Source organism: Hydractinia symbiolongicarpus, chromosome 10 (genome assembly GCF_029227915.1).
Source record: "Hydractinia symbiolongicarpus strain clone_291-10 chromosome 10, HSymV2.1, whole genome shotgun sequence".
Classification (NCBI taxonomy): Eukaryota; Metazoa; Cnidaria; class Hydrozoa; order Anthoathecata; family Hydractiniidae; genus Hydractinia; species Hydractinia symbiolongicarpus.
In genome coordinates, this window is record NC_079884.1 from 15,958,610 (window position 1) to 15,984,028 (window position 25,419).

Genomic DNA, 25,419 nt, shown 5'->3' on the forward strand with positions numbered 1-25,419 from the left:
ATAGAGTGTCTCGTTTTGTTTCTATTGTTTAATTTGCTTACTTTTTTTATTATTTTTAAAGAAAATAATCAATGATTAAAAAAATTCTTACTGATTATGAAAAGAGGAAGGCACTTCTGGCAATTCCTTGTAAAATAACAGTTCATACTTTTAAGCTATGTGTAAGAATATTTTAAACTGCATTCTTATAACTAAAGTTAATTTAGTTTTCTTCTCAACAAGTGAAAGTAGACTTGTGGTAGAGCATTGTGGTAGATAGTTCCTTTCTGCTGCAAAAGGTTGTGGTTTCAAACCCTGGCTAAGTCTTTCCTTTCTGCTTAGCATTCAGAATGAGAATAGAATTTTTATCCCAGGCATTTATCTAGTTGAGCAATTGCTGGTTTGTAGGCTTTGGACTCAAATGGGAGCTTTAAATGCACAAATGTGCCAGTAGTAACTGAAGAGGCTATCCTAGGTAAATAACTTTAATAATATTAATACAGACGATCAATATAACCACATAGCTTAAAATAAATATTAGTAGTATAGTAAGAGCATTATAAGCGTTTTTTTTTCTCCTTTCACACCTTTACCCCGTCAAACCCCCGCTTCCACCACCTCCACCCCCACCCCAGCGCTACCCTCCCCAAATCAAAAAAATCCGACGGCATCCGAAAACAAATCCGATAAATTCCGATCCCGGAAAATTCTTGCGCATGCGCACACGCTGATAGTAATAATGCTGACATCAACAAAATCCAGAGCATGCGCAGTTGAGTAGGGGCGAGTGTCAATACTCAAAAATAGACCGTGCTATTCAAAGTTGAAAACTACCCCAGAGGTGTAAAAAGAAGAATGGAAGTCTCAAAATGCCCACAATGTAGACAATTTTTACCCATGGATAAATTCAGGTTCAAGGTTGACGGATAGCTGACAAAATAGGCAACGGGTTGCTGCCCTAGCAAAATATGGTAATGGCATAGTGTGCCCCTATTGTAAAAAACTTAAATTTGACTGTGAGTATAGGATCATAGACAAAAAAAGACCCAGATTTAGCACAAATTGCATTGAGTGCCTGATCAAGAACGCGGCCAAGCCAGAGCTAAGTCGACAAATGTATTTCAGCTGGGGACCCCCCCAAATTACCCCGATGCATCCCTGAAAACCGATAAACCCTGGAACACAACGTTAGCAATATTGCTGACATCAACAAAATCCTAAGCATGCGCAGTTGAGTAGGGGTGAGCCCCATACTCAAAGCCCGACCGTGCTAATTGAAATCGAAATCTACCTATATTAAAGATGAGTTGGTTCAAGAAAGCCATAGGCAAACTATATGAAACCGTGTCGGCACCAGTAGCAGCAACACGGGACGCTCTCGCTGATTGACTGCAGAGCGTAAGGGATACTGTTAATTACTACTATAACAAGGCGAAGGAACAAATCTCATGAGCGACAACGCTTTACGATGAGGTCCAACGGGTTACCATCAAAGATGAATACCAGGGAATTGCAGACCTTAAACACATGTTTGCAAAGGAATCAAAGCAAGCCACGAATCTGGAGGGGATCGAGGACATCCAGAACATATTTGACGAGAATAACGCGCAATTTTGGAAGATGGAAACCGTATCAAGACCTGGCAGTTCAACAGGAACCTCAGCCATCTGCTGACAGATACGATCATGCAAAAAATCACCCCTCACGTAGACATGCGCGTCAAGGTGGTCTACAGTTTCAGCTGTGACATATACCGAGGCGGTGGTGACGTGTCGGCCTACCACAAGACCAAGAAATCCGGATCACTCTCAAGTATGGCGGAAATCAAAACCTTCATAGAACAATGCGAGATGAAGCGTTTGGATCTGGAAAATGTGGAGTTTTGGACCAAGGCGTATCTACCACTCGACAGAACAATCGAGACCCCCGGAGTATACAAAGGCAAGATTGTATTCAAGCATATGTGGGTCAAGCTCATCTCCATGAGAGAGCCCCTACTTGGATGTGGACCTCTTTTAGACTGGTTGCGTGGCAAAAGGTGCATATACAGCTTTGACAAGACAGACGAAAGAACGGATAGCCTGTGCTTTTGGAGATGCCTAGCCGTTCACTACCGGGAAGAGCTAACGCAGCATGAAAGTTTGTAACAAGACCAGCCCTCAAATTGGCCCGCGAGTACTACGAGGACCCCTGAAGATTACCAGGGGTTCCGGGATGAGTTCTACAAGAGGGGGTGTGTTACTATGATGGACTGGTTGACCGAGTACAACCTGGCGGACCTGATACCCTTCTATATAACTTGCCATGGGCATATACAGCAAATCAAACTGATGCATCTCATTGGTTTTGTAATGGTGAAATGAGGGTAGTCGATACGTTTAGGGCCTCAAATATGTCTGAGCCAACGGATTTGACGAGTCAGCCAAAGGGTAACACGCTTCTTGGAGAGACCACTCTCCTCAGGGAGCAGTTTGATAGCCTTTCGACCAGTCCAGAGATGTTCCGGGGTATAATAGATTTGGCTCAATTTCCCCGCTTCTTCCTCGGTAACGATATGTGCTTTTGACATATTTATTATATCTCAAAATGCTTAAGCATACTTGTACACCGCAAAACCCAGGAGAGCCAGAGGGCCCACGATGAACGTGGGTTCACCGTCCTTCTGTTTCTGGGAAGGCTCATAAAAGTCTGATAGTTTGGGCTCTTTTTCGATAGTCGCGATGTAATAGTCTTTCATACCCTCATCAAATTCTTTCAAAGACTCACCAGCCTGGCGCTTCAATTCACGATGATGGTTATACCAGTCGATCTTGGCCTGCCTGTCCCGCACGCCTTTGGGCCTGGGCTGCTTGCAATTGTTCCACGGCCTTATCATGCCTTTTCCTCTCTTCCTCACCATGTCCTGAAAGTTTGCTGAAAAGGAAATTAGATCCGCTAAACACGAGCGCGTTGATAGCTGCCATATATTCTGAGATGAAACGATTGCCTATTGCAATGTTCTTACTCACCAACATGGTAAATACAAAAATTGTGGTCTTCTAATACATCACATCTTCCAGCCTACCATCCAAAATGTTTAACTGCGCGTCTTTGAGCAAATATACATAACATGTAATATCACCGGCTCCGTCGGCCTCCTTGGTCATGTGCAAAGTGATCCCATCACTAAGCCTTTGCAAGGGTCTACCCGAACCATGCAGCTTGTTATCGATGGATACCCTAAAGTCTATGAAAAGCGCGTACCTTTCGTTGAAGAACTGGCCTATTGTTACTGTGGAGTGCGCACTTCCAAACAGCCCCGCAACTTGCTTGAAATGGTCCTTGGGTAGCATGGTGTGACTGTATAGTTCGTTCGGTTCACCTTCCACGGTGATCACGATTCTTTCAATATTGGGGTTGTAGAATGTCTCGTTTACGCCAGAGTATGGTTTCACTATAACAGGGTCTTGAAACAGTAATAGCACGCCCTTTAAAGACTTTGCTGGTGTATCGATTTGAAGGTTGTAGCTGGTATCTGCCTTTTGCATTTTCACAATTTGCTGCGGAGCACCCTCTCATATGGCAGCGCTAGCCTCAAATACCTTGACACCATAGCACTAGCCAGGCTTTCGTGGTATACCTTGTCAAACTCGAGCACAATATTGGTAATTTTGTAGGTTGCATCAGCAGGTTTAGCTTCTACCACACTAGATCCAGACCCCGACTGAGGTGTGCCTTCATCTTTAATTACATTGCTGTGCTGTGCGAAGTGCAGCACAAACTGTTGTCTGTCGTGCAGTCCTGCTTGATAAAAGGGCAGATTCCTCGTCAACTTGAACATTTTGCCAAGCGGGATGCAAAAAGTGTTTCAACATTTCCGGCTTTGAATGTAGATTTCACTTGGAGCTGTCTCGTGGCACCATCCGGCACGTCATTACCTTTGAGTGTCAATTCGTTTTTGCGCTCTAATTTGGGCAGCCAAAGGTCCCTGTACACTGCAAAGGTACTGTAGTCGCTAATGTTCTGCACTTCTCTGCTATTTAGAGTGATGCAAAGGTCCTGCACCAGGGCCTTACCAATGTTGTTTACGATTGTGCGATTCGTGTTGGTTCCCGTGATTACAAGGTCAAAGAGGAGCGTAATAGAGCCGGGGCAAATGACATTATTCATGCCCATATTGGGAATTTCCATGTACAAGTTCTTGTTCTGGTTAATCGTGCTGGGTGTATGCGATATTTTCACACGCTGTCTCTTCCCCTTTATGGAGAGCAAAGTTCTCGTTTCTGTGTATGGATCAAGTTCAATTCAGTACATCTACATCATCAAAGAGTGGAATAAATGAAAGATAATCCTGGATTCGATGACGATTTCACGGCGGAGGAGGACCTTGACCGTGGTGAAGAGGGGGAATCTTTCGGTAGACCTGAGGATATTCCTTGGGTCCACCACCATCACGCCCGCAACACCTTCACGAGGCGGCCTCACTGAGACCGCGACTCTCACAGCAAGGGGGGAGCTACTGAGGTCGAAGGTTGACGATCTTTACAAAGCTCTTGGTGATGAGCTGGGGCAGCCTAGCACTAGATACTACAACGAGTTTGAGGTCAAAGGGAACCAGCTTCTTTACGATGGTGTAGAGCTCATGAAAAGGAATGGTGAACTGAGGAGCATTGCCAAGATACAACGGAGGTTGGGGACGAATCGCATGCGAGCCATGGGGTTTACCGACTATACTACACCAAACAGGGGCAGTAAGGCAGCAGCTAACAAACTTATGAACGAATTGAACCATATGGAGGAAAGGGCTGATGACATCGAGATGCTGCCACTGCTCGAAAATGTTTTAGACGGAGAGTCTTATCGAAGATACTTCCTTTGGCGGGGATGGAAGCTTTACGGAACGCGAAAGAAGAGGGCTCAACTTCGAGCTTCAAACGCTAAGAGGCAATCTGAGGAATCTGAAAAGCAAGATGATATTTTACGATAGCGAGATAGACAAAGCAGAGGCCAAGGTGAAACATCTCAAGAGCAGGAAAGCTACACCTTATCTGAGGAGCAGATAGCTATCTGGAATGAAGACATCGCGAAGGCCAGGGAAGAGATAGAGGGACTCCATGATCAGAAGGAAGAAGCACGAAAAACGCACGGTTTACTTTCCTCAGACACCCAAAGCCAACTGAAGCACATTAAAGACACTCTGATGAAGATCGCTAGGGATGATACATCTTTGCTAGAAAAGCTTGAGATTCTCTTCAAGGAGCAGGGGATCACCATTGCGAGCATCGTTTCTGCTGTTGGTCTACTGATAAGCATAATCATGCTCACTGTTACTGGAGGTGATGGAGGTGCTGCTAGAGGTGCTGCCGCTTGGGGTGGGGAAGGTTTTGTACGGAAACAGCTTGAAAGACTAGGGAAATTCTAGAGGTACCTAGTAGGCAAAGCAGGTGTGGCATTACCAGGGATCATTGGCAGTGTGGTATCATTTTTTTCAGAGCTGCGGCTAAGATTGTGGAATTTGCAGCCAAACATCTGTACATGGTTTTAGCTGCTGTGGCGGCATTCGTTGTGACCTATGTTGGGAGGGCTGGGACGGGTGGCAAGAATCGATGAGTCCAATATGTTTGTACAATATATTGGAACCTTATCTCATCCAGAGATAGATTAGAATGAGGCCTGTTCCAGCAATGATCAAGGTGGTCTTGGATATTTATTTCCAAGGGGGCGGCATGGCATGCTGGATATCGTGCTTGGCAACATCTTGGACATTAATCATGGGGTTAGTACCAATGGAGAAATACTCCTTACTGATGAGTATCTTGTTCGTAAAATTCATGACACTCCTGATATGAAGGCTCATGTTGTTGGGTATCATATGGACACCGTGAGCTACGCTGTAATCTACCTTCGAACGGGCATACTTCAGCACGTTTTGAAACTCGTCAATTTCCCTACTGGTGTTACTCGATCTCAATATCAAGCCTTTAATCTCCGTCAAATAGAGGCGCTGCGCATCGATAGCACTTCCCTGGTTGCCTATAATGCCCAATCTCACATTGGCTTGGCTCTGCAATATTAGATAGGCATATAGTCGCACGCTTTGGGAGAGCTTCCCTACACCTATATGCTTTAAGCCTTGGGATTTCTCCAGAATCCACCAGCTCCACGAGTCTTTATTGAAATAGGAAGGACCCGATCCGGGATAATCTTTGCGAATAGCTTGCCAATTGGAGAATAGGGCCTCATTCCGCCATTCCCATTCGCTGGCACTTATATCAAATTCACATGTAGTCGACGAAAATGTTGGAGAATTTCACCTTGAATGAGGACCCCTTCGCGTCAATAACGATGTCTTGTATTGAAAGGTCATCACCCTTGAGTCTCTCGAGATAGCGCCCATGCTCTGGGGTTATACGAGTAAGTGCTCATCTTTTATTAAAGAAACATGAAGCAACTGTATATCACTGATATCGAAAAGCCTACGATATTTGAAGACTACCTAGGGCAGGACACGAGGATCGCATTGAAATCCATCACCATTCGACCCATGTGGCTAAACCTCTTCAGTAATAGCGAGTTTACAATCCGTAAGGCAGGGCCTGATCAAAGGGTTACTTAAATTGAAATAATGAATGGGTTGTACAAGATAGAGGATTTGGCAATCATCATCAACAAGCAAGCGGAGGGCAAGATCGAGATCTTCGTGCTGAGGAACGGACTCTGCAGGCTCCGTGTCAGCGACAGGTACACGGTGGTATTTGGTCGACATTTGCATGAACTCTTGGACTTACCCTACGATCCCAGTAAAAAATACTATACCAAAGGCAATTATGACGGCTTCTACAAGACCGACGTCTACCAGCGGATGAGACTGGTTTGTCCTCAGCTGGACGAAGATGATTGCCTGCTGGATGGTAAAAAATCCAAGATTCTAGCTATGCTCCCCACCAAAGAGCTAAACGCATGGGCAGACATGCTTACGTGGAGTTTCGATAACCCTGTATACCTCCCCTTGAACGGCTCGACAGACAGGCTGGAGTTTATGCTCACGGATGAGCATCACCACGATAAGAACGTTTCTTTCGTGGGAATTACTATGCACCTACAGATAGAATAAATCTGTGAGAAATTACAAAGATTTATTGGAGCTTACCTAGTGCACCTCCTAATGGTACGGAGGATGATAAAAGCCAAGTGTACAGACTCGGAAAAATAGAAGAGGTTAAACAGTACCTACATAACGAGACCAAAGAGTGGGACAAGCTCGCTAAAAAGTTTAAGATGCATGGCACGTGGGTTTGATACACCGATCATGGTCTGCTGGCCGTAAGTGTCACTACTGGCAGTGGCTATGGGGGGCATCACCATAGCCGTAGGATTGGGTCAAGCAGGCCTAAAGAACACGGGCAAGAGGCTAGATGTCAAGAGCAAGAAGCACAAGGGTATATGGTTGCTGGCGGAGACCAAACTGAACTCTGTTGTCGATCTCATTAGCAGAGCTGTGGAGAATGGCGTGATTAGCAATTGTGAATTCAGCTTGATTATGCAGGAAAAGCAACGGTATATGTTGCTCAAGGAGCAAATACGCCAAAGAACCAGAAAGATTGTAGAGTCCCTTAATGAACGGGAGAGACAGCAGCTGGTCGAGAAGGGGCGTGAGGAGGGCAAGCAGGAGCTTATGAAAAAACTTCAATCTGTGCAACATGTAAGTGGTATCTAGATGAACCGCCAGCTTATGTCTAGTATGTTGAACAATATACTAGAGTACTTCCCCCTAACTAAATCGAAGGCGTGATCACCATCATGAGAGACATGTAGCTGTTTTTCAACGAGCTGTCTCGAGTATTCTTCGAGATTTTTCTCCCAAGCGATCGTGACGCAAGGTTTGCAATAAGGACCGTCCGTTTGTGTCGAAGCATCCTTGTACTTGGCCTTTCGGATCGCTTCGAGAAGGGGGGTCCTGTTCATGGTTGAATAGTTGCGGATCTTAAACGCTTTGGCCTCTTTTTTCAGTTCATGTACGTTCATATTTAGTTATATGGGCATAGGCCAACCATATAACACATTTTCAGACCTATTTCAAATATGATTCCTTGTCGTCGTCATTTTCGTCCTCCAGCTCGCTAAGGTAGGGAGTAGTATGGAATTCTACAGGCAGGTACGTGCACTCATCCAGATTGAATTGTAGATGATGGTTTGAGCCTTGTTTGTAGATGCCTGATAGTTTGAGAATGACTTCGCACTCGCAGCTTTGTTTTAGCGGAACTTTTTGGTAATGAAAGTCTGTTTTGACCTTGCCTTCACATTCCTTCACCTTAGCCGTAATGTACTTGCCTCTTTTCACAGGTTGGGCAGCAAAGGTTTGTAATTTCAAAGCTTGTACCCTGGTCATGATGCTATTAAATTTCTCCAACCATTCGTGGTGATCATAGATGTCGAATGACATGGTCAGTGCCGATCCCTCGGTATAGCGCGAAGCACCGTTTGAATATAGCTTCTTGGGTGTTTTGATTGTTAAATGCCGGATCTTGTCACAATTTTTATAGCCAATTACGGTGCGCTCATCTTTGCCTCTGTTGGCCAGAACGGGATCACTTAGCACAATATTCTCAATGTTGATATCTTTGATATTTAATGGAGCCGCTTGGGCATAAAACTCTCTTGTATTAACATTCTCTGTACCAAATTTAAACATCCTTTTATTTTGGTAAAAAGGGAGTTCAACTAGAGTCTGGTACATAGACAGTAGCCGCCATTATACGTAATGTATAAGTAATAGCAGGACCAGCACAGCATTTTGCCGTGTATAAGGAGCCTCTGTTGACAGCAACAGCACCGGTCGTACTCATCAAGGACAATCTCGCAGTCGTCGCATTGCTCCATTTATCTTACAACCCGTGGTTGTAAGATAGTCCGTGATCTCCATACTAAATCCCCGGGTCGGCTCCCAGGTGGACCATTTTCTAGGATCTTAAATGCTACGGAAGAAACTCGATCAGCCATGGTTTCTCCCGAATTGCCCGGGTACACATTTCTTGTGTCTTGAAATGGTCCGGAACGCATTGTAGAGCCAAGGGATCCTCTTGAACAGCCATGGTATACATTTCCCGGGTCTTGAAATGGTTTGGAATACCATCGAGTACCCTAGGCCTCTTTTCAACTGCCCCGGTACACATTTCCTAGGTCTTGAAATAGTCCGCAACATACCAGAGCAGCCAGGGATCCCATTCAACCACTCTGTCACACACTTCTTGGCTCATGAACCGATACGGAACATATTCGAGCGCCCTGGGATCTATTTGAACTGGCATGACACACATTTCTTACGTCTTGAAATGGCCTGGAACAAGCTGCCCCTGGCTCTGGGATATTGTTGAACCGCCTGAGTACACATATCTTGCGTTTTGAAATGGTCTGGAATGTGGTTGAATAACAAAGGATTTTCTTGAAACACTCTATTACACATTTCTGGGTCGTGAAAGTTTCTGTAACATCCATTTATTATATATTGGGAAGCTCAATCGGCGTCCTGGTGCGATTATAGTTTTGATATCAGGACTTTCCCCTACTCAATTGTGCAATCTCTTTTTGTTGATGTCAGCAATATTACTATCGGCGTGTGCTCATGCATCGGGGATGTCGGTTTCGGATTTGTTTTCAGATTTATTTTTGGATGCCATCGGATTTACCGGTTTTGGGAGGGTAGGGGCTCGGGTGGGGGTAGAGGTGGTGGAAGCGGGGTTTTGGCGGGGTAAAGGTGTGAAAGGAGAAAAAAAAACGCTTATAATGCTCTTATCTTACTATACTACTATATTTTATCTTTTAATTTTCATTGTGAGATTGATGCTTTTGCTACCCCCTCTTTTTTAAACAAAATCAGGAAAGTGAGTTGTTTTTTTCGAAGTTTGTTTCATAGTATTAATTTTTATTACAGATTTGTATTAAATAAACGTAATGTTACTTTATAAAAAAACATTTCTTTTAAAATAAATAAAAAAGAAGAAATGTTTAATTTAACCACTACTTAATGTGTCATTACTTGGACATTACTTCCCATTAGTTGGTCATTACTTGGTTATTACTTGATCATTACTTCCCATTACTTGGTTATTACTTGGTTATTACTTGATCATTACTTCCCATTACTTGGTCATTACTTGTTTATTACTTGATCATTCCTTCCCATTACTTGGTTATTACTTCTTATTACTTGGACATTACTACTCATTACTTGGTCCTATGAACAAAGGTTACTATGAACAAAGTTAGGTGTCAATCAGTTTAATATTTTTTTTTACTAGGGAGTTTTCCATTGCATCTTGCTGCATTTAATGGTCATCACGAAGTTGCAAAAATTCTTATAACAAGAGGACCATCACATGCAGTAGTCAATGAACCGGTTTGTTAATATTTTATACCACACACTTGTAATAAAATGTTTAGAAGTTTTTCTCTTGCTAAATTGTATACACAATGTAAATTTTGACATAAAAACTGGTAATGCTTATTGTTTAACAATCAAACAATATAATAATACAGGGCCAAAAATCTGCCATAATTTAAAAATTTGGTCTAGAGTTTTTATATTGAAATGTAAAATTTTAATCTTGTAATTTCTCTTGTAGAATATGGCTGGCGATACAGCTTTACATGTTGCCTCACAATATGGACATAGATATGTTGTCCAAGTGCTTCTTGAGGTATCTGATTCATGAATGTTTATACATTATTCCCTATTAACTTGTTAATTGAAATAAAGGCCATCTTAAACAAGATATAAAATAAAGTGGTGTTCATGATTGTGATCTCTTATAAATAGTACTAGTCGTTACCCGAGCAAAATTCTGTGGTAGATTGTCTGTCGTGCATATATCTTGCATTGCTGTTTCGTGCACCCTTGCCCACTTGTTCACATGAAGTAACAAAATTTGCAGGAGTTATTGTAATAAAAATAAAAAGCTCTTTATCAAACTGAATAAAACCTTAAACGAATAGCTAACAGAGGTTCATATTTGAAATAGCGTAGTGGAATTTCAGGGTTGTTTTTTTAATATATTAATTTTTTTATTAATCTTGACCATAAAAACTCTTTTAAGTATTAATTAAATTAAACAATAAAATGAATTAAATTAAACCCCACTTTTGCAATGACTTTGCAGCAAGATCATGGAAGCCGCCACTGCTCTGAGTACCATTTTGTGATACAGATAGACACAACTGGTATAATTAATATAGAAATTTTACAAAAAACATAAGTAAACATCTCTTAAATTTTTTATTAATAACAGAATTAATAAGTTTTTTTGTGGTTTAAAACACTTGTTATTTTCATACTTAGTAAATTTAAACACCAAAGTTACATTTAATAATAAATGTTCACATCTAATTCATATCTAAATCAAATCCAAGTGTTCAACAATTACCACATTTTATCTCCAATGTCAAATTAAATTTTAAAATGTTGTCAGTATATTGTAAACTGTTTAGAATCATGCAGATGCATCTCTTCGCAACACAAAAGAAGAAACTGCACTGGATTTAGCTGCTCAATACGGACGATTATCAACGGTATGTTTAGTTTAAAAGTATGTTGGAGCTAGGATTTTATTTTCGCTGACAACTTAATTTAGGTAAGCAGGAACAGATGCATAACAATAGAGAATTTCTGAAGTTTATTTCTGTATCTAACGATGCACAAAGATTTTAAAGTTTATGTTTACAACATCCAAGAAAGGTAAAAGAATATGATATTGACACAGCAAAAAAGTCCACAAAAAGTCCACAGTTTTTACCAATAAAAAATTAAGTTAAGTTTACAGTGCAAAACTTGGCCAATGGTTAATTTCATATTGTTTAATTTCATAAAATTCAAATATATATAAAACACCTATTATGTCATACTGATGGTATGGTAGCTTTCAGTATGTAATAGACGCAATAGACATATAGTATATAAAGTATAATTTGAAAATGGCCAAAGAAATTGGGCTTAACTTGTTTATGTCAGAAGGTTATGCCATGCTTCCTCGTGTTTATCATTTCCTTTGCTTTTAATCTATTAGGTTCAACTGTTTTTGTTTTATGATTCTGCTTTGTTGCAAAATGCTGTGCACAAACACAGCCCGCTACATTTGGCTGCACGAAATGGGCATGAAGATGTAGTTAAGATACTTCTTGATGGTGGAATGCCAATTAATGCCACAGTAAGTTTCTTTTTATGTGCACCATTTTTAAAGTTTGGGATTTAAGTCTTGGTCAGTAGAACACTTGCCTCACATTAGAGGTTGTGGGTTCGATGCCCACAAAATGAACGTTGTCTAGTGGAGCAGAAATTTCAAAAGAAGCTTTAAATTCTCTAGAACGGTCTCTGTGTTCTTTCAATTTCCTTGGAAACAATTTACAGTGTTATTCCTTGAAATTAGTCAGGATAACCACATAAAATATAACTACTACTACTAAGTGTTTGTAACAAAATATGTTTTTTTTTCACAATGTGTTTTTTTCTCATTTATAATCAACTTACTACTTAGCAAGAACCAAAAATGATTATGCTTAAGGCAATGACATTGTGCATCTGTATTTTGCCTGCTTTTTTGCACTGTTGCAAGGCTACCTGAAGATTTAAAAGAAGTCCTAAAAGTTTAAGTATGTTCAAGCTGACAGTGTGCTTGTTCGGAAATATAAACAGTACTGTCAGCTTTTGCATACATGACTTGTAGTCAGAATTTTTGGAGGATACTGAGTAGTGTACTGTTTTAATTGTCCTAATAATCATTTTGTTTAGCATTGTGTGTCCAAATTAATCTGCTTAGGGTTTAGTTGATAATGTTATTTGACTTTGCAAACAGCAACATGCTGCATTTTTACACAAGTTCCATAAATTAGAGTTTTCCTAATCATTCTGTTTTCTAGATTTAGCATTTAATACTTTGCAGGCATGTACTTTTTGCTGTATATTTTTCTTATCTTCCACCTTTTGATTTCAGTGTGACATGGGCACAGCTTTGCACTGTGCTGCTCTTTTTGGTAAAGTAAGTGTTGCAAAGTTGCTTTTACAAAGAGGTGAGAAAATGCTAACGTTTTTTTTGTGCCCATCTTCTTGTTTTTGTCTTTTCTTGTTGACATAGAAAACAAATGAAAAATTTAACTATTCATTGCAGAGTCTGATTATGCTTTTCACAGTTCAAAAATTAGCTGTGACAAAGATGTACAGGACCATTTGATAATGGTTTTAGATCTTATGAATATGCTCCTTAAGGTCCAGCAGGACTTGTAAAATGTCTTTAAATGATATTTTATCTGAAGTATCGTTAGCAACTTTTAGTTTAATATAAAATTTTAACTTCGTTTTTTAAATTTGGAGGTACACAATTATTATTTCTTTCAAAATTATTTTTTAGCATTTTTCTTAATAGAAAACAGTGGATTGGACAATAATTTTTTTTTTGAAACATAAAATTTAATTTTTCAAGTAAATATATTTCAGCTGTCAGAGACAAGGAAGAATGATAAAGTAGCTAGTTTAGATGCTTGATCCTCCCCTTTTAGATTCGCAAGTATAGCCCTCGAAACTTTCGTTAACTAGGCATTTTCATATCAGAAGTCTAACTCAATTTATTTGTATGATGAAGCCACCTGATCACAACAAGATTTATTTTCTTGATCAGACTGGTTAAAACTCACTTCTCGTGTGAAACAAGTTGAGCTCATATAAAAGACCTTTAAACGTTTTTTGGGAATTTTCTTATATTTTAAAAAAAATCTTTACCAGTTCTCAAAATAAGATCTTAAAAGGTTTGCAATTTGGTGAAATTATGACATCATCAACTATGCCTCTATACTGTAATTGCTGTTATTGAGCATAATTATAGTAACTAAATATTAAAATTTTTTGTAAAATTTGATTAAAATAACTAAATCACCAAAAAAACACTTTAACTCCTTATTTTTTAGAAAAACTGTTTAATACACCACTTTATCCAGTGCTAGTTTATGGTTCATGCATAATTAGTGAAACTTGATTTTAAAATGTCAAGAAAATTTAAGGTTTTCTAAAAAATTTCTAGACAACTTTCTAAAGGTCTTTCATATGAAATTAATGTTTTTTGCAGGAGTTGTGCTTTCGCATGGAAACAGCAGGTTTGCCGGATTGTATAAATTTTGCAAGTTTTGAAACCCTGATTATGTTTTAGGTATCGATATTGACATAGAAGATGACAATGGACAAAACGCTTTAGCATTATTATGTAAGCATCCATCACAAAGATCACAGGAGATTACAGCTCTTATATATGGTATGTATCTTATGTGGTAATATTATATCAAGCTTGTCATGTGAGTCAAGATATATGGTTTAATTTTAATAAATATTTTTTAGCTCAGTCAACTGCGGAATCAGATGAAAGAGAAAAAGTAAGCACATTGTATTTTTTTTTATTTCAAACTTTAAAGCTGTTAATAAAAATTATTCGTATAAGTTTGTATGAATATTGAACTGTAACTATCTAACTATGAAGTTTGTTTCAAATAGAAGTATAAAAAATATTTATTTTTTCTTTGCTAGACTCGATCACCTGCTGCCTCTTATAGCGGGGTTCAGTTTGAAGTAGTGGAGGCAAAGCGGCATAGTAAGTCTATATCTTTTTATTATATAATTGTGACCCGGCTTAAATGGAACAGGAATATTTACATCTTAAACTGTCTCTGTGAATTCTGTTTTGCATGTACATCATTTCTCTTTTAATATGACCGAATCATCTTTATTACTTTTGTTTCACCTTCATACACTAATGAACAGTCCCTTTTCGAATATCTTTTTTGTCATTATCATGCAAATACCAAAGCAAATTTCAATAGTATGCTGAGAAAGCAACTTTATGCAGCAATATATTCTATAAAATAAGACAAATAAAACGTCTTTTTTTAAATTTATTATAACAACAACCAAAAAATATCTATAAATATAAGTACAAGTGTGTGGTATTCTAGGACATTAATGAGGCATGAATTTACCTTAATTAAATGACCATTATTAAAGTGTAACGTGGGTATCCAGGACTTAAAAAAAGTTATGAGTTAATTTAAAACACATAAATTCCGAATATATATTTTTCCAATAATTGCAGTACAAAGCTTAACACACATGCATAGTTCGTTCTTTTTATTTAATCGACGCCAAAATGTTAGTATTGCCTTCTATGATTATCACTGAACCATTCTCAAAGAAGTTATTTTAATGCTTTTTAGTTGTCAGTTGAACTAAATCACGTGAATTAAATTCTTTTTTATAAGTTGTTATAGTCATTCGTGTAAATTTCCATTAATTTTGTACCTCATTAATTTCCTAGAATAAGGTCTACATTGTGTGCTATTGTTCTGATTCCTACAGCTCTGTGCAATATAACAATTTAAAACCCAACTTTATGGGACTTGCTTTTATTAAATCAAACTGTGTGGCACACAGATGGAAAAATACAATGTCATTATTGGTTTATTTAGATTCCGAACGTGTAGGCGCTATCACAAAAAACAAAGCAGTAAGAGTAAGTATCTTGTGAAATTAAAACATGTATTTTAATTAACAAATTTGTAAGAAAAAATTTTTTTTCAGCCTGCTGGCTATGATATTGTTCCTCCACCACGGCCAAGACCAAAAGATTGTAAGTGAAGGTTTATTAATGTATGCCAGAATGAGTTGTAGAAACCTGACTTTACCTTACACCTGTACAATATCTTTTTAGTGGATGCAGATAATGATGATGAAAATAATGATAAATCTGAACGTACATATTCTTTAATTCATGGCCCTGTGTTAGCCGAGGACGGAATAAGTAATGCCGCTGATGAAAATTTTGATTTAGCTTCAATTACTCCACTTAAAAATGACAAAAATGAATCCTTCTTTGATGGCGACAGAAATTCAAATTCACCAAAAGGAGATTATTGTCTTGTTGGAGATGTGCAGTCTATTGCCCAATATCGTAAACAAACAGATGGAGTAAAGCAGTTTCGTAGATTAACTCTTGATAGACCTACTGAAAAAAGTTTGAAACAAAGCCGAATTTCTTCTAAAGACATAGATGATGGAACATATTGTGTATTATCACCTCAAATTCCAAATAATAATAATGATAATGTACAAAATAATGTTGAATTCTCATCTAAGCCCTTAACAAGCAGATCTAAGACTGATTCATTCACACGTCCCAAGCAAACAAGAACGTCAGATAATGTGTATCGCACTTCACTGCCCCCAAATAGTGTATATCAAGCACCGCTATCCTCAGACGCTGTGTATGAAACACCACCATCTTCAGAAAGCATTTATCAGATACCACCGTCTTCATTCTTTGAACAAAGAACTTCTCGAACATCTATACCAGATTTTCCACCCCCTTCTCCTCGTACAGCAGAAAATCTTATCGGTGAAGCTTTTCAGCCATCACAAAACACAGGTGAAAGAGAACGTTCCATTGGAAGTAACAATATAAAACATAATAGGACCATGAAAATGCGTAGTCAAACTTTACCAACAAACGTTCCCTCACAACAAGGGGACATGTATGACAACGTTAACATCAATAATGCATTTGCACAACAAGACACGTATGATAATGTTAACCTTAGCAATTCCCCGGCACCGTCTCTCAGTTATGATAATGTTAACATTACAAATAGACCCGAACAAACTGATGCAACAAATTTTACTTTAACTGAAGATAGCTACTACCAGGCACCACCATGTACCATATTGAAAGAAAAACCTACTGATCTGTTTGAAAAGAAACCTGTAAACCAAACACAGCAATACACATCGGTGAAGACAAAAAGCATGAAACAAAAACGAACCGGCACTCTAGTCAACCGAGAAATCTCCATTGAAGATATAGATGAAAACAAAGAAATTGTCAAAAGCAAACCAAATGCACAGGAGGAAGTTAACAAAGATGTTGGGCCAGTAGAAGTAGAAAAAAGTGAGGTGGACCAACCAGTTCCTAAGCCAAGAAAAGTTAAGCAAAATCGGACGTCTGTGAAAAGTATTAGTACTGGCTATAGAATGAGTTCCATAAACCAACAAGTACCGTTGGATGAAAGTTATGAGTGGAACAAGGTATTTTTTAGTTATGAATATTTCCTAGTTTCGCGTGGTTCTTTTTTTATATTACTATTTCTGGTTTTACGTTTTTTTTTTAATGATGCTAATTGAGACATTTTATTTTTATGATTAGGCTCTCTTGTTTATTTTTTAATTCTTAGGGAAAGAGTTGCAAATTTGAATATAGAAAAAAAATAAAGACTTCTGTTATTAAAACAGTCTGATGCCCAAACTTAAACTTTTGACTAAATTTTTACCCAGACTATTTTAAAACTTACTTTATCTCTTGTAGCTTTAGTTTTTTTGAGATAAGTAACAAAAATCTTCTTTTAGATTGACAGTTTCCTATCTGATTTGGAAAAATTTGCTGAATCACCAAAAGAGGAAGGTAATGATATGTCAACCAGTTTGAGTAAGCTTTTAATGAAAGATATTAAACATTTAAATATGAACGTTTTCATGTTTAGACAACCAGGTACCTGGTGTCATGTCCACTGATAGTGTTGCTGCATGGCTTTCATCACTTAATCTTGTGCAGTATGAACCGATGTTTCTCACCAATGGATTTGATGATATGGACTTTTTGGTGTGTGTTTTTATTTGAAATTATCATCTTATGAACATTTGCTAGCTTTCATCTTAAATGTTGGAGTTTTTGTTAAATTCTAAGCATTACATAGTTCATTTTTGAGCCGGAATTAAAAATTACAAATAAGGCTGGGGCAGGTCCCAGTTAAAACTATTGTTGTATTCAATATGTTTAAAAAGTTAACAAAGTGATAATTCTTTTGATTATGTTAAGTAGTAAAAAGTGTTTTTAAAATTAAAAAAATGAAAATTTGTTGCTCTATAGCACAGCAATAGCTTCCATCAAAATAGAATTGGAATATAGTTGATTTCAAAATAAGACTTTACTTTAGTTGTAATCAAGACCCAGATCAAAGAATTGGATACTTAAAAAGTGCACTTACAATTTTGGAAAACAAAGGGCAGTACTAGTACAAGAAAAAAACACATTAACAAACAACATGTAACAATTGAGATTCATTTGCAAAGTACTTATTAAAGCTTCTATTTTTTGAGATATAAAACAAAAGAGTCTAATCATACTGATGCACTTTTTGTTAATTCTTAGCCTGATATTTAAAATTACTTCTCATAATCCTAGCTGGAATAAATCCTTTAGGTATAGCCTCATATAAAATATGTACAAAATGTAATTTTTTTTCTTTTTTTACATATTTTTGCATACCTTGAATTTAGGTCCTCTCAGTAGCGCAGTAAAGCAAGTACCCGAGCAGGTATCGGGTTGTAGCACCCCCTTTAACTGAGGGGGTAGTTCATGTAGTTCATTGAATGTAGTTAATTTACGAAATAAGGGGGGAAAAGATTCGCAAATTTAAAATTCCTTTTCTAAAATAAATTACAATGAATGTATTTTGAATCGCAAATTGCGAATTGCTGTTTCGAACCTTGCAAGGGTAGAGAAAAATACAAGAATATAAGAACACTTTTTCTGTCATAATTTTTTAGGGTGGTTCTCTGGAAGATCAAGATTTGATTGAACTAGGCATTCTTCATTCTGAACATCGAAAGTAAGAATTGCATCTATTAATACCTGTGTTCAAAGTCTACTTATGTACCCTTTGAAAGACATTACCATGAAATATACTTATCTAAAAGGATTTTGTACGTATACTATTTAGAAAACTAATTGAAGCATCCAATTTTCTTGACAAACCTCCAGTAATTGGTGATGATAACTTTCCGATTCCAACATCAGTTGGAGAATGGCTAACCAAACTGAAACTTGGTGCTTATGAGGAGCGTTTCATTTATAATGGTTATGGAAACATTGACCGTGTCAGAGTAATCTGGGAATTGGAACTTGTCACCGTATGTGCTACTAATTTTGTGAACTATCAAATTGAAAAAGCACACTGTTTTTTCCTACCTGTGTAGCAAAATTGATCGAAACAACATTTTGATGAACAATATTTACCTTTTTAAGGGAGAGCCCGGATTTTCTTATATATCTTTTTGAGTCGGAAAAAATTTGTAAATTTTAAGATCTTTTAAAGTAGAAATTTTAATCAGTTTAAAAGAATGTATTAATGTGTATTCTGCATAGGTTCGGATTAAAACTGATCTTTAAATTTTTGTTCAGGTGCTTGATATAACAACACTCGGCCATCGCAAAAGAATGATCAACTCACTCGGTCGAAGACCGGCGGTTATAAAATCTGATATATCTTGGGTTAGTTCTTCCTTAACATCAGTAATATTAAATAGTTAGTTATGGTCCTGACAAGAAAAGTTGCAGTTGTCTGTTTCTATTCATACCGAGTCAGATCAAAAGTTTCTGTCTCCTCGTGTATTTACCTGGGTAGATGTAGACACTGAACTCTTCTGGATATCATTTTTACCAAGCCAATGTTGTGTAAACGAACTAAGTGCAAAACGTGCAATAGTTTTCCAATAAATGAGTCTGCTCGGCGGGAAATATCTGTTAGTTGCAACTCCACTCTTTTTTAGGCTAAAAAGTTTGCAGATGCTGATGCTGGTAAAAGGAAGAGTGCTTTCCTTGATAACTCCATGGAATACGCTCAACAGCTATTGAAGACTGCAGAAGGCTTGAAGAAGGAACGAGTTAGTACAAAAGATTTTGTGGGATTGTGTTTATTGTTGTTGTTATTGTTGTTATTTTTATTGTTGTTGTCGTCATTGTTGCCATTACTAATATTCACCATGACGTGTGTTTCCATACGTTTGTGAATTAAGGCGCAGTGCCAGGCTTACCATGACGTGTGTTTCCATACGTTTGTTAATATAGGCGCAGCGCCAGGCTTCAAGGGGTGACAGTGTTGATGAACCAGTGTTTAAAGAAGAGCAAGCCGCTACTGAGAGTTCCACTGCTCCGCACAACGTCATTACTACCTCTCCTCAGACGCAACAAAGTGTCGGCAGGGAACATCATTGGAAGCATAATGCAGACCTGCTATTGTATGAATCGGTGTCCTACAAAACACAGGTGTGAACTTTTTTATTTTGTCATCGTGGATACAGCAATTTAAGTAACTTACTTTCATTTTTTAATATACTTTCACATTTCTGTTTTAGTACCTTGGTTCGCATCCCGTCCAAATTGTTAAAGGTGTCTCTTCAACTTTAGATGCGTGTGCAAAAATGAAGGTATGTTTTTTTAGGCAAGGATTTTTTTGGCAATAAATGATGGTTTTGTAACAGGCATTTCGCTATAAACAACTCTGACAGTAGGTAAGGCAAAAAAACTTTCCGCCTCCTTCACGCGTAGAAGTTGCTCTGATCGTTAATATGCTTTTAACTTGCTCACTAAACTCCATAAAACACTAGGGCATTAGGCAAAATTATCAAAAATGTTTCCGAAAAAAATGATCCAAATTTGATGTGGTTAGAAAAAAGTCAAACTGTCAAGAAACCTTTGGGTAATAGTTTTCCGTAATGGAGCAAAATATCTTGTACAGAATGTAATCTAGTAACAGTTATGCCATGTTGACACTGTTTTCTTCGTGTGAATGCCTCAATTGGTTTTGAGATGCATTCCTTCCACAAAATAAGATCCAAAATGATCTACCGAGTATTGGTTACCTGCAACCTTTCTAATATATCTACGCCTGCTATGATTACTAGAAATATGTATTTCCTGAAGGTTGTAACAAACCGAATAGTTGTGAGGCTCCCATTAAAAATAAAAAAAGAAAAATAAATTGAAGTATGCGGATTTAAGGTATACTAGGGAATATTTGCCTTCCTGTCAAATTGAAAGAAACCTTTATTCAATTTGGGGTAAATGTTAAAGCCACAAGTATTTTTTTGTTTTCATCTCGAACAGTTAAAAAAATGTGGTGAGCTGCTGATAAAAATGAATCATTGAAAATTATAAGAATATAGACAGTTCAAAAAATGTCGAATCTAATGTCTTCGTTGACAAGCTTATTACATTAAATCTTGTTGGCCATCCATATAGTGAATCTTGTTAAGCATCTGATTATAGTGAATATTGTCGACAATGTAAATACAGTGAATGATGTTAGCTACAGTAAATACAGTAAATTTTGTTTACCATCTAAAAAAAGGAATCTTGTTGTCTAGGCAATTAGCAAAAATGTGCACAAGATGCCTACCATATCGTTGTCAATTTCTGTCCGTGGTATTGATTATATTGATTCGAATAGCAAGGTATGTTACCATAATTTTGTTTGAGGGGACACTCTTCTGTATTAATAAGCCACGCATTGGAGAAGAGAATGAGAAGTAACTTTTGGCAGTATAATTCTTTTCAACAAATTTTCAACATGCTGTTACAACGGTCAATGCTTAGTTACATAAATCATTAAATAAAATCTGGCAGTTTTGATATTTATTTTTGATTCTGTGTAATCTTCTACGCAGTGTAGCAAGCAAACAGGTTTCTAGTTGAAAGTTTGTAACTTTTGTTTTTAGATGATCATCAGTCAATACCCGATTAACCACATTTCATTTTGCGCACAAGATCCTGGTGATTCGCATGTCATTGCTTACATAACAAGAGATCAGCACACACGAAAGAACTATTGTCACGTGTTTCGGACAGATTCCGCGGTGAGTTGTATTACATCGTAAAAATAATTAGCCCTGTGAGGATAATTAGGAAGTTTGTGTAAAGTTTTTATTTTTGTTTTTATTTTTTTCACGAAAGCACATCTTGCATAACTGACGTCCTGGGACCCTCAGTCGAGTTCGCGCGAATCGAAACCGTGCGAGGGTGTATAAATTTTTCGCTACTGAAATTTAATTCCCTCATTTCTCTCCTCAAGGTGATTTAATTGTTCAATGATTTAGCTAAAAAAAAGCAATAGCGAAATCTAGTGCGAAATATAGCGTCAATAAAGTTTGTGTTGGGAGAAAAAATGCGTGTTTAAAAAATTTATGCCTGCCTATAGTGCGAAAATTGCTTATGCAAAGCTCTTTCGTTCACTGTAACAAAACATTGGATGTATAGTATTTTTTCACTTTAGGACTTGTCTGATGAGATTGTGATGACAATAGGGCAGTGTTTTGAGGTGAGTCTGATAAGACATGATGACTGTGGGCCGCAGCTCATACGACGATTTTTTCAATCAGCTTTGAAGTCAATTTAGACTCCGGTTGAGATAGATAAACTTCAGTATTTATTGTGATCTGTTTTTTTATTTACCTGAGTTTTGTGTTTATATCAGCTTGCTTATGAACAACATGTGGCGATGCTGGAGATTAAGAAAACTAAAGAAACGAATGAGGTAAATACAAAATTACATGGTTTTCTATGAGCACATGAAAATATAAAAACTGGTTGAGATATATTATATGCATAAAAAATATATACCAACAGTAAATTAATTCTTTAAAAAAATACTATTTCGAAATATATTTTTTTATATATAGCTGCCTTAGGTGGAATAAATTTAGCGTGGGCAAATTTGTTTCAATTTAGCGGACGACCAATATTACAATATTTCGCGTGAATTAAATTTCGCGAACAACCCTTCAAAATTTCGCGTGGTCTTAATTTCGCGAATTTTTTGAAAAAATGGGAATCACGAATCAATTATCGCAAGTTTGGCGTAGATTTGAATCGAGTTTTGAATAATTATAAGACCAGAGAATGTCGAATTATTTAATTATTAGCAAAAAAATGATCATATCGCACATCCGAGGTAATGTTTTAGTGTGTACCCAACGTTTTGCAGAGTCGTGGGAAACAGGTTTAATTAAGCAAAAATTCAGAAGATGCAATTCAGAAAACTTTGTGTAGCAACCCTGAATATTAGTTAATTTTTGTTAAGGGTGTCCTAATTTCCTATTACTTTGATTTCATAATTATGATTATCAAAAAATGATTGTATTATAACCAAGTTCCGTGTTTTAGAAAGCAGCAGAAATAAAGTCCAAGTCTTCGAAGACTCCAATAATTCCAGAGAGAAAACCAAGAGGTAGGGATTTTTTTTTTCAAGCATGATTTTTTATTGGGAATTCTTTTTTTTTCGTTTTTATTGAAATTTGTTTTTTTAGAGCCACCTCCCAAACCGATTCCGTATGCCGAAAGAATGATGCTGAAGAATAGTAAGAACATTTCAATCAAATTCTTACTACAATCGTCCGTTTACCGAGGATTGTATTGGTTCAGACGTTTTTTCCGTCGTGGAATAAAAAATTTGAACCGATACAAACATTTGAATATTTAAGACATTTTTACAACGTAAAAAAAATCTTCTGGACTATGTTAGTCAGTTACTGTTCTACGGCTTTAGCCGGTAGAACTTTAAAATGGGCTTCTTTTTTTGTCGCCGCTTTTCTTATCGAGACTAGTGAAACACGGAAGCGTACCAGTCTAGTGTAGCGGTTCGTAAATTATTAGTTTTTAAATGTTGATAACATCCTAACTACCCTGTTAAACGATACCAGGGTGGCCACTCGTCCTTGAAAATCTTGAATGTTCTTGAATTTTATTTGGTCTTGAATTGTTCTTGAAATAGTATTCCACTCTGGTTCTTGAATGAGTTTTTACAATTCTATGAAAAATCTTTTTAGAATAGTAAAAAAATGTCTAGTAAAAAAAGTACCAGAATGCATGGAAAAAGCATTTTTAATGAAAGTTGGTTGAGCGATGAACAGTTTAAAATTTAAAGTTGAAAAGGGGACCGGATAAACACAAAGCATTGTGTAGACTTTGTAACACAGTGATAGACATAACTATAATGGGAAAAAGTGCTTTAGCATCGCATTCTAAGGGCAACAAGCATCAAGTGAATGTGAAAACTATAGTCCAGTTTCTGATCTGTTCTTCAAAAGTAACCCTCCAAAGCTATCATCAAGCAAAGACGCCTCCCCGCCACTAACAAGATTGATTTAATGATGAGTACATTAGCAGTTTCTCATGCTGAAATTCGTTGGGCTCTGAAAGTACTAACATCACGTCATTCATTTCGTTCTTGCTTGAATTTGAACCAGCTATTTTGTGTGATGTTCCCTGACAGTGGCATAGCAAAGTCATTCCAGTTATCAAAAACGAAATGTGCGCACTACATCGTACATGGATTAGCCCCATATTTCATGGAAATCTTGCTCCAAGAAATTAAAAATTCGCCAACATATTCCACACTTTTTGACGGAAGTTTGAATCATTATTAACAGGAAGAACATGAAGTCCACACACGTTATCTAACCTCAAGGTTTTTCAGGCGCCCAAATACAGATAATATCTTGCACGAGATTCTTCAAGCAACTGATGCGTTACCCTAGAAATCAATGGTCATGCTTTCCATGGACGGACCAAACACTAATTGGAAAGTTTATGAAAATTTATAATCGCGTCGTACTGAGAAAGAATATCCCCAAATTATTGATGTTGGTTAATGTGGATTACACGTGGTGCACGGAGCCTTTTAGACTGGCGTAAAAGCAACTGGCTGGAAATTGGAAAAGGTTTTAAAGGCCATGTGGAAGCTGTTCAATGATTCCCCAGCTCGAAGAGATCTATATATTCAGTTAAGCAAATCAGATGTTTTTCCAATAATGTTTTGCCAGACACGCTGGGTTGAGGATGAGCCTGTTGCCATCCGAGCAAAGGAGGTTTGGGAAAATGTTGTCAATGTTATAAAGCATTATCAAAGCTTGTGCAAATCAAAACAACCACACAAAAACAGTTCGTATGACACCTTGGTCACCCACCACACTGACATGTTTATGCAAGTAAAGTTACAATTCTTTGTTGATGTAGCCAGCATGATGTCTTCCTATCTGAAGCAATTTCAGACGGATAATCCAATGATGCCATTTGTTTCGGAAATATTAGAAAATATTATCCGTCGGTTAATGAAGATTTTCATTCGGAAAACCATTTTGATGAAGCTGATTCAGCTTATTCTTTAATTAAAATTGATTTGCAGAAACGAGAGAATCATTTACCACCGGAACTAGTCAAGTTACCAACTGCCACCAAAACCTTGCTTTCGTCCTTTCAAGCCAGTTTGACAAAGAAGTTGAAGTTTATAGGAGAATGTGCTGCACTTATTAAAGGTGTTATTGAAAAGCTACAAGAATGATCGCCATTGAAACACCTTTTTGTTCGATCTTTGTCTAGTCTTGTTCCAAAGAATATGATTGAAAGTAAAAACTGTCTGCTTAAGTTTGAAAAGGTGGTGGACAAGTTTTACACAACAAATCACATCAATTCAAAAGAAGCGGATAATGCCAAGTTGCAGTTGGAGGAGTTCATCTCAAGACTCGTAAAGATAAGTTTCCTGGCTTTAGCCTTTCTGATAATCGTTTGAATCATTTTTACCGCGAGTATTTAAACGTTTCTGATAAAT

General features: G+C 37.5%; 1 protein-coding gene and 1 long non-coding RNA gene across 2 annotated transcripts in view; both read left to right on the forward strand.

Moving 5' to 3' along the window:
* Positions 1-25,419, forward strand: part of LOC130612112 (ankyrin repeat and SAM domain-containing protein 1A-like) — a 41,529-nt gene that overhangs the window by 11,735 nt on the left and 4,375 nt on the right. Inside the window, exons 4-28 of the mRNA XM_057433402.1 lie at positions 10,257-10,354; positions 10,581-10,655; positions 11,443-11,523; positions 12,018-12,158; positions 12,942-13,017; positions 14,148-14,249; positions 14,333-14,367; positions 14,519-14,582; positions 15,454-15,497; positions 15,566-15,614; positions 15,696-17,065; positions 17,384-17,438; positions 17,518-17,636; positions 18,584-18,645; positions 18,757-18,946; positions 19,218-19,307; positions 19,586-19,699; positions 19,884-20,081; positions 20,171-20,242; positions 21,182-21,268; positions 21,533-21,670; positions 22,087-22,131; positions 22,288-22,347; positions 22,977-23,040; positions 23,120-23,170. Coding sequence (XP_057289385.1) covers positions 10,257-10,354; positions 10,581-10,655; positions 11,443-11,523; positions 12,018-12,158; positions 12,942-13,017; positions 14,148-14,249; positions 14,333-14,367; positions 14,519-14,582; positions 15,454-15,497; positions 15,566-15,614; positions 15,696-17,065; positions 17,384-17,438; positions 17,518-17,636; positions 18,584-18,645; positions 18,757-18,946; positions 19,218-19,307; positions 19,586-19,699; positions 19,884-20,081; positions 20,171-20,242; positions 21,182-21,268; positions 21,533-21,670; positions 22,087-22,131; positions 22,288-22,347; positions 22,977-23,040; positions 23,120-23,170 — 3,480 coding nt within the window. The remainder of the gene's footprint in view (positions 1-10,256; positions 10,355-10,580; positions 10,656-11,442; positions 11,524-12,017; positions 12,159-12,941; positions 13,018-14,147; positions 14,250-14,332; positions 14,368-14,518; positions 14,583-15,453; positions 15,498-15,565; positions 15,615-15,695; positions 17,066-17,383; positions 17,439-17,517; positions 17,637-18,583; positions 18,646-18,756; positions 18,947-19,217; positions 19,308-19,585; positions 19,700-19,883; positions 20,082-20,170; positions 20,243-21,181; positions 21,269-21,532; positions 21,671-22,086; positions 22,132-22,287; positions 22,348-22,976; positions 23,041-23,119; positions 23,171-25,419) is intronic.
* On the forward strand, positions 10-9,850 carry LOC130612115 (uncharacterized). The gene is made up of 2 exons (XR_008975387.1): positions 10-1,285; positions 1,926-9,850. It is a non-coding gene; the product is annotated as an uncharacterized LOC130612115 (long non-coding RNA).